Source organism: Dermacentor silvarum, chromosome 9 (assembly GCF_013339745.2).
Source record: "Dermacentor silvarum isolate Dsil-2018 chromosome 9, BIME_Dsil_1.4, whole genome shotgun sequence".
NCBI classification, from domain to species: Eukaryota; Metazoa; Arthropoda; class Arachnida; order Ixodida; family Ixodidae; genus Dermacentor; species Dermacentor silvarum.
In genome coordinates this window covers 109,522,166-109,540,362 of record NC_051162.1, presented here as the reverse complement: position 1 = coordinate 109,540,362, position 18,197 = coordinate 109,522,166, and the positions used below count along the sequence as shown (strand labels likewise).

The window sequence follows — 18,197 nt, the reverse complement described above, 5'->3', positions numbered from 1 at the left end:
CTGCAAGTGCGACGAAGCCAACTGAACGCACTGCCACACCCCGCTCAACGAACTCACCAACGGAGTCCGGGCAGCTATACAAATCTCAAAAAGAAAAAAAAGAAGACCATCCCACGCAGCCATCCATTGGGCACACTACATTGCATCCGTGCATCCGTCCTCTTGTCGATGATTTCCTGCATGCATCAGTTTTGCGTTTCATCATGAAGGGCAAGCGAAAGAACTGAACCAACTGAACATTTTCGTTAGGCGTCCGATGCAAACAACCATATTTATTTCGAGATCAGGCTGGTTTAGTTAAACTGCACAGTTCATGATGCCAAGTCCATTCCTCGCCAAAGTGACCTTTTCGGCAGCTTGCGCTGCAAGTTCATGGACGTGGTTGTGGCACGAGTGTCCCATGGTCTGCCTACAGCCAGCCAGTAGAGTGGGGTTGGTAAATTGGAAGTGAGTAGCACTTCGGCAAGTCTTCTGGTGTGGTTATGTTCACGCGCAAGAATTCCTCCATCTGCCGGGCCAGGTAAACACGGGATCCATCTTGGGTGAGGTTAAACTGCATGGAAGAGAACGAGATCTCTTGCGTGAACGAATGCAGTACAAGAAATTTATCGTGCAGAATTGCATGTAGTACTGAGCACTCTACTATACCACTGCTATGCGATGTGCGATGACACAGTCACTGAGAGTGAGCCCCCCCAAAAAACACTGGTCATTTACATTAAATGTTCATCGCCGCACTGCTGAAGGTCATCATCTCTTGCAAAGAGCGAGGTACGCTTTTCGAGGTAGGGTAGCTGCCGGATGTTGCTGGTCGGTAGGGGTAAACCGTATTAAAGAATTTACTTCAACATACTGACTATAGCACTGTAGAAACAAATTACAACAATTACAACAACAACAAAAAAGAAAAAAGCGACACGTGGCAGAATATTCGCAGGCTTTTGTTGCATGTAACTAGAAAAAATCCGGGCGAAAAACATGGCATGATGATTGTCGACATTAATGCGGTTACCATTCAAGTGCTTTAACGACACACCGTTTTGAAAATGGCACCTTTATTTGCACTCTGTATTGCGGGAAGTAGGCTTAGAATGCTCATCACAGTGATGCACCTAGATGCCATAGCATCTACACATGCAGCCGCCACAAAGAAAGCTTCACGAAACGATGTCTCACAACTGCGTCCAGTTTAGTTCAGCTGATTATTGTTTAACTATATCCAAGTAACTGTCTAATACTTAACTGCTCGGAAATACAAGAAGCAACTTAAGCAGGATTTCAACCCACGGATGTCACATGGGACACCGAGACTGTACCACTGCACTAAAATCAAAGGCAAGATGGCGGCTCTTTAGCAGAGAATTTGCAACGATGTCTCACACGCAAAATATTGTTGGTAACACTGTGACCGATTTCCTTTTCTTAAGCTGTCGCTCCCGTTGTCATTTTGGGCAAATTATGCGCACAACTCTACAACATAACTGTAGGACCAGGTATCGCTGCTTAATGCGCCTTTGTTCGTTTTTTATGAGTTGGGGGAGTCGATGTACTGACAAAAGGAATTCTACAGAAGTACGGCATCATAAATCGGATTGATGCGTCGTTCGTGACGCAACTACATGATTTGCGAATGACTGCTGGTTAAGTATGGTGTAGAAGCTGCGCACGCCAGATGACTGTGCCTCTATGTTTCTATAACTTGCGAGAAGACAGGATATATAGCACTACTCCGCTTGAAGCCCTACCTCTTGAAGCACGCCACCCGTCACCACGTCATCAAACGGAGCGCTCTTTGCCGGAGCGCTCTTTGCACTTTTCCCTCGACAACCATCATGCATCGCCTTCGTCCTTGTAACATGGCTGCGTATACACGTCACACTCTGCGTGCACCTTATTTTGACTTTATGATTTAGCACAGTTTGTGAACGGACGTAATGGTAAACCTTAAAATTCCCATGACGATAAAGTTGTGTCGTTTCTGGCAGATAAACAAATATGCTACGACATTTCACGTTGCGTAGCAGGAAAGTAACTGAGATTGTACGCATCACCATTACTTGTAAAACAATCAGGTAAACCATCACACAGATTCCAACGAGTGCATTGGGTCAACATGCGCGTTTGTTCTTGTTTGTCTGGCATGCCGATCCAAGCCGAGGCCAAATTTTCTAGAAAAGGCAATTGTAGGTACAATACAATGCCAGCAATTAAGCTCAAATCGTCATTTATTTTCGTGCAGCCTTGAAACTTGTCCGCCGTTTGTAACTGTAACCGCAATTAAAAGCGTGACGGTGGGAGAAATTCTGCACGAGGATTGGTTCATGTTCATCGCTCTCCGTTGGATGCTTACGGCGGTGGCGTTCGCCCTGCGAAAATAACTGGCTAGCCCTGAAGTTTGTCTACACGGATTTGTTTTTATGAAAAGAAGCTAAGTAGCGAAAACCGGTGATGTGCCGTGGACGCATCCTATTTGTCGCCTCTGGATATCCGGCTGAAAGCGTACTCCGTTAGTTATGTTCTTGCTAACGTGGTCCGACGCTATGGACCACTACTTCCATCACCACGCTTACTACGTGCTTCAGTGTCGATCGGCAAAAATTATCGCTCGAGATCGGGCATGAACCGTGTAGTTCGACGACCACCAACCGAACCAAACGCCATCCTCGGTCTTAGCAGAACGATGCTTCGCTTCTTCCGGTCTGTCTTTTAGCTCCTTTTAATTGCACAAGAACTAGGAGTGTCGAAGATAAAAAATAGTGTATGTGTGCGAAGTATGGGAAACCGGTAACTTCGCTCGTCGGAGGGGCAGGGCGTGAGTCGAGTATCGCCGTAAGAACATTTTGCATTGTTCTGAACGTGTTCTAAATCATGAATCCGGGACATCAAAGAGGTACTACTTAATGCTGACGCATGTCGCTCGCATTTACCACTACGCGACACTCAATGTCTGTACAGCGTAGTCTATCGTGTTGTAGAAAGCGCCGTGGACAACCGAAAGTTGTCTATATACTTCGCCACTATGCGCACGCTAGTTAGGAAGAACATGGCTGAGGACACTGGCTCAGACAGGGTGGAAGAGCGAGATAGATATGAAGATGTTTGGAAAGAAAGCAAGGATATCCTTATGCTATTCCAGATTCATAAGGTTTTCCGGTCATCGTCGAATTATACCACCTTGTCATTTTCTGCAGTGGCGCCATTTTGAGACACTCAATTGAAGAAGCCGTCCTTGCCCTCTGGGCTACTGAGAGGTGAAAAGATGATGAATTCACCAGGATGCCAGAATTTGACAATGTTCAGAACCGTTTCCCAATCCATACCGGTAGCCTGCATCAGATATTTTGACGCTGAGCGCGTGGATATCACCCCGGTACAAAGTTCGTCACTTGGAAGACGATCGTTCACTCCATGTACTGCTAACATTAGGCACAGGTAAACATTGCTACGAACGTAGGCACGGCATCTTATTTCCGTTACGTTATTTACATGCGCGTCGGCTTATATAGCCATTTTGTGACTTTCATCTGTGAATTTAAAAGCAAGATCTGTGGTTACGGAGCGAAACAAGACCTATTTTGAGCCACATGAGACATCATCGTTGAAGTTCGAGTTCTTAGTAAAAATGAAAGATAAAGTAGGCCTGCCTCCCTGATCTATATGTTGAAAGGAAACTGCTGTGTTCCGTAAATGCAATATCAAATTAGGAAATGTCTCCGCATGAAAAACAAAATGTTAAAAGCAGACACTGAAGCTGAAACTGCCATAAATATTCATCTTACGCAAATAATGATGTCTGCATTAGGCCTTTGTTTTTCTTTAAATAAAGCAAACATTGAAACGTTTTTCCGAATGGGCATGATATTTTACGTATATAATCTTTGCATTGTTGCCTCATGCGAGCACTTCGTGAATCGAGTTTTCGCCTAAATCTTTACTGTAGTGAGCGTGCAGAATGAAATATTTCATTATGCTCTTATTGGTGCAAATTGAATGTTTTACTTATCTTTTGATTTCGTCGCTCTAATGCCTTGCATTACGATATAGCGTTTTTTACTCGCACTTCTTGCTCCATTGACATTCTTGGAAAGAAATTCAATACATTCTATGTTTCCCATTATACATAAATTGTCCTTGTAATTATGGTGCATGCTTCTTTGGGGCTGCACGAAGTCAGTGACGCTCTTAATTGAGCACTATCTCACACGTTAGGGACGGTGCATGATCCCTTAAAACATTCCGCCAACCGATTAACGTGAAACTTTATATTGCGTATTTTTCTGAAAAAAAAAGGAAAGTGCATTCGAAGCACGTTCAAGCATGCGACGTCAACATACCTTGTGCTCGCAATCCCCAAAGCGCGCTACGCTAGTGGCATATCGGTTGGTGTCAGCCTCCATGTCATACATGACTACAGAGACGTTCATCCAGATATAGTGTTCCTTGAATTCGCATAGCTGCAATGAGGGAGAAAGACCAATGTGAGATTCATTCAACAGCGAGCATTGAATTCATGACCTCAGAAACGACTGCTTCTCTTTTACTAAAATTACCTGCCAACATATTGCAGTATAAAAATTTAGGGGATGGTATTTTTTATAGCCTTGGAATGACCCCACTACTGAGTTAAAGGCATTTTCTTGATCTAGAAGCAAAAGACCAGCACAGGCGTGCTGTTTGATAGAAGAGCGTAAATTGAGAAACTGCAAAGAGTGTTTTCGGAAACTCACACGTGAAATTTAAACCTAAAGCTCTTTCCTTGAATATCTTCAGTATATATTGCTTTCAATTCTTTAGATACCGTCCTTATCAAGCCTTGTGCCCACAGTAGTTATAATAGTTTACAGAAGCAGTTCGGCGTCTCAAAGGCGCTGGCTATCCTGCGTTTGTGCTGGTGAAGTCACCTGAGGGATTTACCGAAAAGATAAAATTCCGTCCTTTAAGAGAAACTGGCGTAATTGGCGAAAACCAAAGGCACCAGAAAATGGCAGTCATGGCATGTGTCTATAGGATTATCTCGTCACTTCGAATAAATTACCGAAGGCTTCAACGTGGATGTGTATTTTCCCGCCAACTCAAAAGTTGGAAAGGCTTGCGCTGTGATTTAGAGCAACGCACATAGGTTAACTACTGCTGGTTGCTCTTTAAAAGCATAGAAACAATTTATTTTTGTGCCATTGGCGTCGTTTACGAGATTCTACCGACTTGTGGAAAAGTCTACGTTAGCCAAACCGGCAACTACGTGAATGTAACTGGCGCGAGCACCAAGCCTTCCCCCAGTGCAGTGTGGTGAACCGGACGTTTATTAAAAACGTCCCGTTTTTTACAGTCTCCCGCATAACGACCTTGGTCAAGAACGCAATCAACTAATGACAAGGCCAATTCCCCAGTAAAAAGTCGCGTCATTATGTGGGCGTGAAAACACTGTTCTTCAGCTGAACACGGTACGCGATAACTTAGGCGAAGCCAATGGATGAATACGTAAACATAAGAAGTGACAGATTTTCAAAAATATATTAAGTGTAAGTTACAAAAGTCCTTTTAGCATACTGGTATGCTAGGATGTCATAGAGCGGTGGTTGGACAAATGCAAGGACAAATGATGAAGCCAGCGAGAAACAACGGTGGTTAAAATAGGGCGTCCGTAAAAACAACGCAAAGCAAAGACAACCTGCGCCGTAAATATTTTTGTATGAGAACATGCAGGTAACCTTTTCAGAAAAGAAGGTGGGTATTAAAATTGTAGTACGTTAAACACACCCGATAGTTTGTAGAAATCATGGTTGGTCGTTATTGAAATGGTTATGAGGAAAGTTTTTACAATGTGTCAGAATGCTTCTAGATCACGAAATAGAGCTAGTCCACGTCTGTTGCACGTAACCTTCAATATTGAAAGCCGTGCCGCTACATAAATATGTATATATATATATATATATATATATATATATATATATATATATATATATAATATTAGCCGCCAGCAAACAATGACGACAAGGTCAGTATACGGAAAATTATTTGTAATTCCTAATAGAATTAAAGAAGTGATAACTAAATGGAAATGAAAATGGTTGAACAGACAACTAGCCGCAGGAGGGATACGAGCCCACGTCCTCGCATTACGTATATATGTACAGGGTGCTTTAGCGAACACTTTCAAAATTCTTAAAGGTTGCCTGTGGCAGATAGCACAATTCCAGTTCATGAGCTGGTCTGCTCGACGTGGCCGACATTACTTGCACAAGAAATTGCAATGTATAATCAAATAATTAAAAAAATTCACCAATTAGGTTTTTAACTAATTGTAGCCGTGGAGTTCGCAAGGCCGATTCACTTAGAACGAATTCCCGGGATGACACTAGTTTCGAGATATTAATTTCCGAACTTTGCGGAGAAATGCATTGGCGTTCCAGTTAGTTTCTTAACAAAACGTCGCTTTATGCATTGAAGCACAAAATTAACTGGAACGTCAATGTATTTTCCCGCAAAGTTCGGGAATTATTATCTCGAAACTGGTGTCATCCCAAGAATTCGTTCCAGGTGGATCCGCCTTGCGAACTCCACGGCTACAATTTGTAAAGTGCAAAATGGAGCACCAGGCAATTAGTGAAAAACCTAATTAGTAAATTTTTGTTGATTAGTCGATTATGTTTTTCATTTCTTTGTGCAAGTAATGTCCGCATCTTCAAGTAGACCCGCTCATTAACTAGAATCGGGCTGTCTGCCACAGGCAACCTTCAATTTTGAAAGTGTTCGCTGAAACACCCTGTATATATATATATATATATATATGTGTGTGTGTGTGTGTGTGTGTATTTAATGTCTGTGTCTGTTAATCACGGCCATATTTGCATACACTAGTAGAAGGCAGGAGATCAATGGTCCAACTGTTATTTGAAGAATAGATGGCACACTGGCAGCGTTGTCCAAGCGGAACCTAAAAAATGTCACAGTTTCGCCCTAAGGGCGAAGCAATGAATGCGATAGCAACACAGCAATGTCATACGAAGTAAGGTGAGCGGCTTTGGTAGAAATATGAATTGTAGTAAACATGAGCTGATTACATGAGATGAGTAGACCGACATGAAGAGAGACTCGATGACCACGAGAAGGCGCGTGTGAAACGGTGGTGTTGATGAGAAGCGCTTCCCGTGGGCAGCGCGTCCGAAGGGACACACCTGTAGCGCTGCACTGCCGATCCGGGCAGCATTGCATGTGTAGCGTGCGTTGGCAAATGTGGCCCGACTATTACTAACTGAATGAACAAGCGTGGTGTGAGCGCGCACAAACAAACACGAATAGATTACACTGTATGACTGCAGACAACGACTGTCAAAACGCTGGCAGCAAGCGCATACGCCGCAGCGGGCGAAGGTGCGAAGTTACGTGCGGTCTATCGCTTCAACGGAAACTGAGCGGCGAATGCACAGCGCATAAAGGTTAGAGCCGTGTGGAGATAAGAGACGGTGCGGGCGAGCGACGAGCGCGGTTGTTGGCAGAGTAGAAGTGCGCCCCCCCCCCCCGCTCCCGCTCTCTCCGGCGCTGGTTTCCCGCTTCCTTGCTAGAGCGTGGGAGATTGAGTGCATTCGCTCTCCGTGATAGCGCGCGTCCCCGTACGCTTCCGCTCGGGCATACGGTGCGCAGCGAAGATTTTATCTATACGGAACCTCACGGCGACAGCGACGCCGACGGCAGAAATCCGGTTGAAGTGTCCATATAATTGTTATCGCAATAAACTTATCATGCCAACAGTTTTGACAACAGAACCCTCTTAGGCAAGGCACTTCGAAAGTGTGTATATATATATGCATGCCAGGATGATGCTTGCTTGTCACAGGTCATCAGTACGCAAAATACCAGTACAAATTTTCACACGGAATATATGTCTTAGGTCCTTACGTTTACTTTTCATTTGTAATGTGTCCTTAGATGCGAACCTAAATATTGCGATAGAGAAGTAGACCTTGTCGAAAGACATTAAATGATTACAATATCTCAGGTACAATTGTCGAAAGCATAATATAGGACTTACCTTTTGTCGGATAGAATGTTCATTTTCGAATACAAGAGCCAGATTTAATGTATCGCTAAAGGTCACAAGAGATGCAGCGCCTTCGTCATACTTCAAGTTCCTGCTCAACTCAGCGAAGTTATCAGGCAGTTCCTTGCAAGCCTTTGCACACAAGAAAAGAAAAAAAAAAGCCGTGTATGCTCGTTGGTGGCACAGGCAAAAGAATTCTAGTAAGAAGCATGCATATTTTTTTTTGCATGAAACATTTTTCAATTCGCTGATACGTGGTCGCTTGCAAAAACCACATATAACGAAAAAAACAACATTCTATATCATTGATAGTGGCTAAGGTTACGTATGACGTATCCCTTAAATTTTTTTTCAGCAGGGGCCTTGAGATGTCAGATAGATATTACGGCAAACAGATCTGACATATACTTTTAGCAAATTTTCAAGTAAGGAAATGCGGGTATGAAAAAATCTCACTGAAACTCTAAATATGCGCATCCTTCTCGTCAGCATTCATCCTGCGTGTTGCAGTGCAGTGTCCCTGAGTGGGCGCAGTTGGTGCAAATCGGCGGGATCACGATTGCTGCAACAATTGACGCATCTGGGTCCGACCTCACAAAAACTTGTTACGCTATAAGTTTTCGTAAGAAACAATTTTAGCCAATCCGGATGCCAGACATATGATTAGGGAAGGCATCCAGCCAATGGCAAAGCGAACTTACGAAAGAAAAGCTTTGTGAATCTGGCCCCTTTTCTAAAGCGTTGATGCGTGCTTTCACAGCAATTAAAACGCAAAATTTATTTTGATGCTTCTCGCGGTGATACTATGAAAACGTGTGTTTGTCGCAACTGGACCAGTGATGCATCCGTATTGATGCACCCGTATTGCAGCATTTCGCAATTACGAGCACGTAGAAGTCAAAATTGCGATCCACAAATTAATAGAAACGTTAACCTACCAAAGCACAGAGACGCAATTCTTCTGCGAGAAGTTGTCTCTGCTGACCGCTTTCAAGTCACCTTCGGGTTTAGTTCGCAAACAGGCTGGGGTAGCCTTTTTGTACGGCTTTCTTTGCTGCTGACAATTCATTCTTCACGCTTCTTCGGGTAATTCATTAATCATACCCGCTATGTAGACCCATAATAAAAACTTGGAAATATATAGGTAGTGCTGGTTAACGGTTTTATGTGAGACGTCGTGATTCTGATACCATGAAAAGAATTCTCGACCATGTCTCAGCAAATGAGAGGGAGAATTTACGCACACTACCTTGCTTCGATGGCGGTCGCAACCACCGCGGTTGAGGTGTCGCTCTTTTAATAAAACAGGCTTATGGAAGTGGCTTTGCGCGCTCAATACCTACGCTATACAGAAATGCTTAGGTTAGAATGTACATACAATGTACAATACTTGGCCTTCAGAAACGCGTTACTCAGCAAACGACCACGCCACAGGAGCCTCAGTGGGCAAAGCGATTGCGATTTAGCCGTTTTTAGCGTTGAGGTAACAATCTGCGAATTCTGTGCTGGGCACCCTTGTTCGATAGTAGTGGGCCAGAATTTTGTTTCTTTCGAGTCTTTTGTTTCTTTTCCCTGCGGCAGTTTCCCAGACGTGGTAAAACCCTTTCGCGTGCACTGATATCGTATAGAGGGCAGACGACAGGAAGCAGTGTGTCCTGTCTGCGGGCGGAGAGCCAACCCCATGGAACCATCGGCTAACAAGTTTACGTTTACGGGGCTGTTGTGACACACGGTCGACGGCATTTGCAAAAACAGAGGAATCCACGTAGTTCCAAAACTGCGCAATAAAGGTACCTTTACACTATGACCCAATGGTCCAACAGATGTGGCCGTCGAGCGGTATTGAGGATGCATGGCTTGCTGTCATTTCTCATTGTCACATTGGAGTGACCAAAAGGTTTTCACGATTTCCGCAAACTTCCGCAAGGATAAAAACATGTTTAGGAACCGTCAACGATTGTTCATTTCAGCGAATAACCTGAACGGAAAGACCGAGAGTGAGCAAGCGAAGGAGCGAGAAAACCAGCGGGAGAGAGAGAGAGAGAGACCAAGTGAGTAATAAACCTAAAAGCTAATACAACTTCGGTAAACCTTTATTACACCGAATACAAGTAAAATAACTTCCCATTCTACGCTTTCTTCGCCATTATCCCTCCGGTATTGGTCAAAAGATTTCGGGCTGCGCCCACTTCGCCTGTCTCTAATGCGACCTCACAAAACCATGAAAACTGATCCACGCCAAAGTGACGTGTACGCAATAAAGATGCATTGATATGCCGAACAAAACTGATTTTTTGTGGCATAACCGGGGAGTGCCCCGTTCCGAAAGGAATAGAATATTGCGGCCCGCCGATCGCTCTGGCAGTGGCTACTCGGAGTTGCCGACAAGAACGGATTTATTTGCGTATAATGGAAAGCTTTGCGTGGCACGATAACGTCGTTGAGCCGTTTCTGAACATATAAGAGATGGCTCTGCCAACTCTTCTACGCTAAGGATCCCCTGATCCGTTAGAGCAATTTTTATCTTTCCACTGAACGCCACTGCAATTTTAGACCAACCACCGCAAGCTAGGCCACGGGAAGCGCGCCAACCGTACGCGCTGGCAGCGCCCTGACCATCCGGTTATCTAAGTTCACGGAGGTAGCTCGGCCCCACTGAAGCCCTCTCCACTTCTTCGTTCTCCTCTCCTTTTTTCAGCCAATAAGACAAGAAAAAATTCACAGACGATTACGATACACCCTAATGCGAAATTTCAGCGCAGCTCTATACGTGTTTTCATTTCGCGATATATTGAGGCAAAGAACTTGAGAGATACATCTAGCAGAGTCGGCAATCGACGAAAATCTGATCTACGGGTCAAGCGTGTCGGCTTTCATACGTGACTCGTCGAAGATTCCCGTGTAATCGCTGGGGCCGCTTGGCTTCCAGAAAGTACTATGCAATTCGCGTCGTGCACACAATCAGACTACAAAACAATCGCAACCCATCACAATCGAAACCAGCGCGAACGAGACCAAACTAAGCAAACCAAACAGCGGAACGGGAAGTACGGCTGAGACCAGATACGAGTACGCATCGAGCGGTCGGGTGGGTCCGCATGAAGCCAGTTACCCGCGCGCACGTCACTAAAGGGGCTGTGCTCATTGGTCTCCGCCATTCGCGGCTCGCGTCTTTTATCTGCCGCTCCGCGTTCGCTTTTTCCTCTTTCGCTGTTGTGCTTGTTCGCTCGGTTACGCAGCCGCCGACGCTAGCCGCAGGAACGGGCCATTAAGAGCTGCGCTCTAAAACCTGCACAGGTAGGCAGCCCTATTTGCTTTGAAAGCGAGCAACAGTAACTTCCCATAAACGAGGAGAACGTTTGATGGGGCTGTTGAAACAACCCTGCAGACCGCCGCCTGATGCTTGCGTCGACGATTGCGTAAATTTTACTTCTTCCGATTGGAACAAAAACAGATTAGAATAGTTTTACGTTATAGGGCCCATGATCCCATGTTTCGCACAAGCTGTCTCGAAAGTACGCAGCTGTATACTGGGTCATTTTTCGGGCATGGTATATTATTGAGAGAAAAACCTAATAACAATAACGATAACGCATAAGGTCATACAGTGTAGAAAGGCGAGGTTTAAAAGTGGAATTCCTGATGTTTCCGCGCAGCACAATATAGTACTGTTCTCGCTAGCACTCTGCGACACGCTGAGGTTTTAATTTAGGAACAGGATAATAATTATACGCCTAAACTAACCCTGTGTTTTCCACATTCATGTTACAAAATGTGCAGATTCTGACGGGAGAAAACTTGGCGTATTTTTAGTAATATTTTAGCCACGCAGCGGTATTTTAGAGGGAGAGAGGGAAAGAAAAAAAACGTCATCGTGGCTATTGACCTATAATATTTAAGATGTCTCCTCTGTTTGTGCAATGCGAGGACATACCTAGGAGATCGTTAAAAATGTCATTTTTGAAGTAAATAAAGTAATCTCAAATTTTTTACGTGTTACCTTTACAAGCGATAATAAATGGCATGGCATACATGAAGAATAGCACAAATTCCAAAAAAGTGAAACAAGAACTACTTGTCGCAGCATGCTCTTGGAAACACTTCAACCTTGTCAAGCATGAAGCCATGTCACACAAGAGGTTCACAGTGGCAGAACGGGGAACAGTGCGATCAGAACTTTTCTCTGCACCGGGATTTTAGAATAAACTGGACATTGGTGCCGGAGTGACGTGTTCGCAGTCAATTCTTTCAACACCAAAATTAACATTACTGTGATTGATTTAATTTCATTGGTAACCGACATAGGTGCTCACATACAGACGCTACTAATTTTACCTCACACCTCCCCCCTCCTAGACAATACACAACGCAAAAAGTTTGCTACGTACCGCACATAATCACAATGTTACCACTATAAAACATAATGTTTATATTAACCAACCAAGCAAACTACAGTTGGGTCCATCAATTTGTCTAAACCACTACCAATATCAGCATTTCTTACTTTCTTTCTCTAAGGAAGCGAAAGAAAAACTGCGCACATTCAAACACGGGGACATAAGCAGAGACGACACTACATTGCTGGGCTGTTCTTGCCAAATATAATGCTTATGGTTCATTTTAGTCAACAATATTTAGCTAACAACTTAGTTTGTATTGGGCAGTAGGCATATTAAAGTTGTTCCCGAGCATTTTACGATAACTCTTGTTTAACAACCTTACTGGCAGAATAGACTGTCAATATGAAAGGACATGCAATAACTAAGTTTATAGCCTTCGCAAAGGGATTTGAATATTACGTTTGCTAACCTTCATTGGAGCCATATCGTAGCCACCCCTGTGTGCTCTGGCATGAGTCGAAGAAATTGAACGCGGCCATAGAGACCGCACCCTGTGGACGGTACCAGTGGCCCACGAGGCTGAACGATATCGCATAAACGACATCAATTTTCTTCTCTATCAAGTATCGCAGCATGTGACCGCTTCCTCCTGTGGAATATAAGACAGCATTTTTTAACGCACAATACTGAAAGTTCTAATGATATCTGCACACGATGATTAACAAGCCCTAACTCGTGTCTGAACTGTGACATCTAATTTGTACATTTCAATCTAGAGAGTACTTCTTTGGCTACCCTGCCACTCTTCGCTATGTATATAGGCAGCAGACGGCCATCGTGAGGCGCCAGCGCGTGCTAAGGAGCCTACATGTAAACGCTGTTTTTGCATGTAGGCTCCCTACAGCGCGCTGTCGAACAGCGCCGGCGGTGGCCGCAGCAAAAGCAATAGCATGTGATGCTACTGGCACGGCTGCGCACCAGGTCCGGGATCAGCCCACGTATGAGGCCGCGTTTCTACTAGAAAGCTCACCTTCGTGCATAGCATCCGCCGCTAGCGTCCGGATAATCATTACGGTTACATCGTTTCCAATCTTAAAGGTGAAGCTTAAGCGCCCTCCGCAAAGTTTCTTTCTCTTCGAATTTATTCGCTTTTATACAATAATTTCTTGATAGTGATTTGTCGTACGTGTCGGACGCACGGGTTTCCTCGTTGAGTAAGCATAGAAATGCTCACGCATTTTAAACAGAACAAATTATGACAGTGGGCCGTGATGGGGCTTAGGGAAAACCGATTTGTAAGCTTCTGCAATGGCGGCTCGGGAAGCGTGGCTTGAAAGAGCGTGTCTCCTGGCGTGTGCAGTGCGAGAGATTCGGCATTGGAAGGCGGAGCTTCTGCGCTGGGCGTCCGGCCTATAGGAGTAATCACCCCCCACTTCATTACGCCTGTGCACCAAGTAACGCTCTCACCAGCCCCAGCCGGTTCTCCTGCTGGTCAATTGGTCCAAGATGGCTGGCATTCCTCATCCTTGCTGAATGAGCGTTTGACAGAGCGGAACCAGGGCTACCTCGCCGGCTGTTGGAAGCGATGCGGTGGGCTGCTGCTGTGTGCACCCCAGCACAATCCCACCGTCGGTAAACCGGGCCCGCAGACGCTCCTATTCGTCGACTTGGTGCAGGGCCACCTCAGCTCTACGCGGCCCGACGACAACGCCTGTCGTACGATCTGGCTGTCCGACACCCTTTACAGGACATTTCCAACAAGGCTACATCTTCTTCTACATTAACTGCAGGATGCATTATTACCTTTGACTAATTCATATATAGCCGCGTGTCCACTGGAATTACTTCTGGGTACCATCGCGCGTGTGTGGTGTTTCTATGTGTAAAGTGTCTAATACAAGTATGACGTCTTTGTGTACTTCTGCCTACTGCCTCTATATAGTCCTGGAGGGATCCTGAACCCCAATATGATCACAATGTGACCCACGTAGATTTGCGTTGTTTTCACGACAAGCAGGAGTACGATCTTAGTCAATCAGCCACGCGAAGAAAAGTCGCACTCGCCGAAAAAGTTCCGCGTTTGAGAGCGTAGAGACAACACGGGGATCAAAAACGAGATTGGATGAGCGCTTCTCCCAGCTTGTTTTCATCCCCGTGATGCCTATTGCATTGCAGATGCTTTATATGAATTTGCAGCAAGCCCAGACAGCCACCTTGCTCGAACTTCAAGATTTCAAAGATTCGTGGTACTTGACCGAGTGAAGGGATTGACGGCCCCCAACAACATAATGACCTCCAGAGACACTATAGCGTAAGAATCTTGCACGACAAGTTGCGCTGACACCATGCCGTGCAAGTACCTCTGGAAGCCCCTGCGCTGTGGTAGGACTTTCCTGGGACAAGTGAAATTGTATTGTCCTCAAGGCTGGGCTTTACCGACAAGTGCGACTTTTCATTGACTGTCTCGTCATTCTCCGGCGTGCTATGTGCACTGTTCCTAAGCTTAAAAGAGAAAAAAGAAAACACGAGGAATATACACAAGGTGAGCCCCTCTTCATCGCCTTTGCTATTCAACTATACCTAATGGCACTATTGGGCACAGGTGCTCGGTAAGCGCGAATCCTCACCAGCGTTTGACCGTAGCTCGGGCGTTTACCCGGCGGGAACTCCAGCACTGTGAGCGGCCTCATCCTGCAGTCTGGCAGCGTGTCGTCCTGGTATTTCAGGTGGGAGATGCTTACGAAGATGTGTGGAAGGAATACTTGCCTACAAAGGAACAGTGACAGAATGAAAGAAAAGCAGTGAGAGTGCACACAGCCTTAAAGACGCCTTCAATTCTGCGAGTCCAAGTAAAACTAATTCGGCCTCATGGGCAAAGCATAAGCTTTTAGATACCCGACTAGGCATAGCTGCCCGCCCCCCCCCCCCCCCCCCCAAAAAAAAAAAAGAGAAAGAGATGTTTGCGCACAGCTAAGACCGTCTTTTCTGAATTCGACCTATCCAACCAAAAGAGGTATATATATGTTATTGCGCCGCGCGGTGGGGCCAATGCGCGCGTTGTAGCAAATGCCTGAATACCTGCGACCCCTTCCCTACGCCCCCTTCTATCATCTGTGAGCCGACGACGCATATCGCGACGCCGAGAATGCCGCAAAGAGACGTCGACGCGATGAGGACACGGTGGCCGGATTCGACGGCGCCTACTCAAGCTTCCAAAGAGACTTTCTCGATTGCAACATCGGATAAAGCTGCCGCGTATGTGATCGCCTATGGTTCGATAACGACCTCTCTGAAATCAACGGCATGCGTTCGGAAGAGTGACGGGAGAAGGCGGTGTATGTGCTGATGCGCTTCTTTCCCGACAAGAACGTTGGGGAATGACAACCGCGCGAACGCTCTCGTGCCACTGCTCATGCGTTCGTCGACGTCGTCTTCTTCCACAGCTGGCTCCGTTGCCACTCATCATTCCAGCGCAGAATTTCACTTCTCTTGTGTCGTAATGGGTAGGCCGCGTTTACGGGGGTGTGAGCCACTCATTGTCTTAAGTAACGCACATATTTAATAACAGAGGCGATACGCGACTATGTCTGCGTACCTATCATCACGATGACCACCAATCAGGACAATAAATATGATCGTACCTTAGGTGCCTTAGTGCCCTAGGTGAAGGCAAGTCCTCAATGAATGTGAAAACAACGCCACGGTAGCTCAATTGGTATGAACATCGCACGCGTAATACGATTACGTGAGTTCGTATTCCCCAAGCGGCTGCTTTCTAAAGCATAGAGGTTTGCGTTGCGGAATAGTTCTGTAGGGAAGGGACACTGGCGATATTCATTGAAGATAAATCTTTCAGCCAGACATTGGACTCGATCTCATTTGTGACGGTTTATCGCCGTGTGAAGGTCCCATACTATCTTAGTGTATTCTACAAGAGGTCGGGTTAAGGTCTTGTATGCCAAGTTCTTTACTTCGGGAATAGCACTGCGCAGGTTGCATCTGAGGCTCCACAGAGCTCTTCTTGCACTGCAGACTACCGTATCTATGTGTGTGTTCCACCTCAGGTCATCAGTGAATAGCACAACCAAGTATTTGTGTTCAGTTACTTTCCAAAATCTGCATCACAAGTTTTGTAGCTGCATTCATGTGTTACCTTTTTCCTCGTTAATGACATACACAAAGATTTCTTTGGGTTGAGCGTCATCTGGCCATGGTCACACCAATTGATATTTTGTAAATTATTATTCATTTATTTATACAATACTGCAGGCCTCGGCGTGGCCCAAGCAGGAGCGGCATACAATGATAATAAGAGATAATAACAATACCAGACGTAAAGTAAGAGTGCACAGAATACCAATCCAATCCATCAGCTGCGAGTACAAAGCATGGAAAAGAACACTTGCTCGTGTAATGAAGAAATTTCCAAAACAAATAAAGTAAAGAACTTGCGTAGAAATGAATCATCAATACAGTTTAAGCGAAGTAAAAGAACAATAACGCAAAGATCAACTTCAGCTATCAATTCACAAGAGAGCAACATGTCAATTATTGTGATTGTCAAGGGAACCAATGCTGGTTAGTAGCGACTGAGGTAAATTGTTCCAATCCGTAATAGTGCGTGGGAAAAAAGAATATTTAAAGACGTTAGTTCTGGCATTACAGGGAGTTAAAGAGTCAGCGTGGCGATGCCAATACGAATTAGCCTGGAATTCAGCTTGATCGCCGAGTATTTTTGTGCTATTGTATAAAATACAATCATCCGCAACTAATTACAGTAGGACAGTTGTACAGTATGACAGATCATTACTAATACCAGGAATAGTAGGGATCCCAGTACGTTTCCATGGGGCACCCCAGATTCTACTGGCAGCAGGTTTGGTTTACAGCCATCTTTTTCCGCGTATTGTTCCCGTGATTGAAGATAAGATTTCAACCAGTTAGCTGTATTCGAATTTTTAAAGAAAACATCAATTTTCAGCAACAGTTTTGGGTGGGAGACCTTTTTAAATGCTGTGGTAAAATCCAAGAAATTGAGATCCTTCTGTCCGCGGTTATTGATTGTTTCTGAGAGATTACGAAGTAATTCCACAAGTGGCCTTATGGTAGACAGACCATTGCGCGATCCACTCTGAATTAATGATAATAAATTATATGTTTCGAGGTAATTTGAGAGGTGATTACTCACAATGCGCTCCAGTAGCTTAGAGCAGTTGCCCGTAAGGGAGATGGGCCTGTAGTTAGTTGCCTACGTTAGTCGTGATGCCACCTTTATGTTTTTTAAGCTCTAGGAACAGTAATTTAGCTAATGGATGGCTGACAAATGACAGCTAAGTATTTAGCTAGCCACTCAGTGTACCGGCGTAAAAACTCATTAGGAATGCCACCTGGACCGGCGCTTTTCTCAATGTTACAGGGCAATGAAAGGTTCAGGACACCTTTAATAATTACTACGTCGTATGTGGAAGGACAGACGGGAGAAGCGGGAGAGTTCGGCACCGTTCCGTCCTTTCGAGTGAAAACTGAAGATTGTCATTAACATCTCAAATAATAATACCACTTCTGCCAGCGGAGAGTGATGCTAGTTTTTTTTAGGGGAAACGAAAGACATTGTATGTAATGCGCATGAAAGATTGAGTTGCCATGTCGGTTCACGAGCTTGTCAGTTTCCAACAAATATGAGGCTGAGGCAGACCGACAAATTTGCACAAACATTTGTGATGTGGGGGGAAGAAAACTTTAGTAATGTCGTTAAACGTAATAGCAAGCCACAAGTAATGCAACAAAGGATAGTAGCCCACAAAACCACACGCTTACTT

General features: G+C 44.9%; 1 protein-coding gene across 1 annotated transcript; it reads right to left on the bottom strand.

Moving 5' to 3' along the window:
- Positions 1-277: 277 nt before the first annotated feature.
- LOC125940032 (uncharacterized) lies at positions 278-12,979 on the bottom strand. The gene is made up of 4 exons (XM_049655688.1): positions 12,848-12,979; positions 8,030-8,170; positions 4,335-4,454; positions 278-553 (listed from the first exon to the last, which is right to left on the bottom strand). Exons 1-4 carry the CDS (start codon positions 12,971-12,973, stop codon positions 410-412), a joined length of 531 nt encoding a protein of 176 aa, XP_049511645.1. The 5' UTR covers positions 12,974-12,979; the 3' UTR covers positions 278-409.
- Between the last annotated feature and the right edge of the window lie 5,218 nt (positions 12,980-18,197).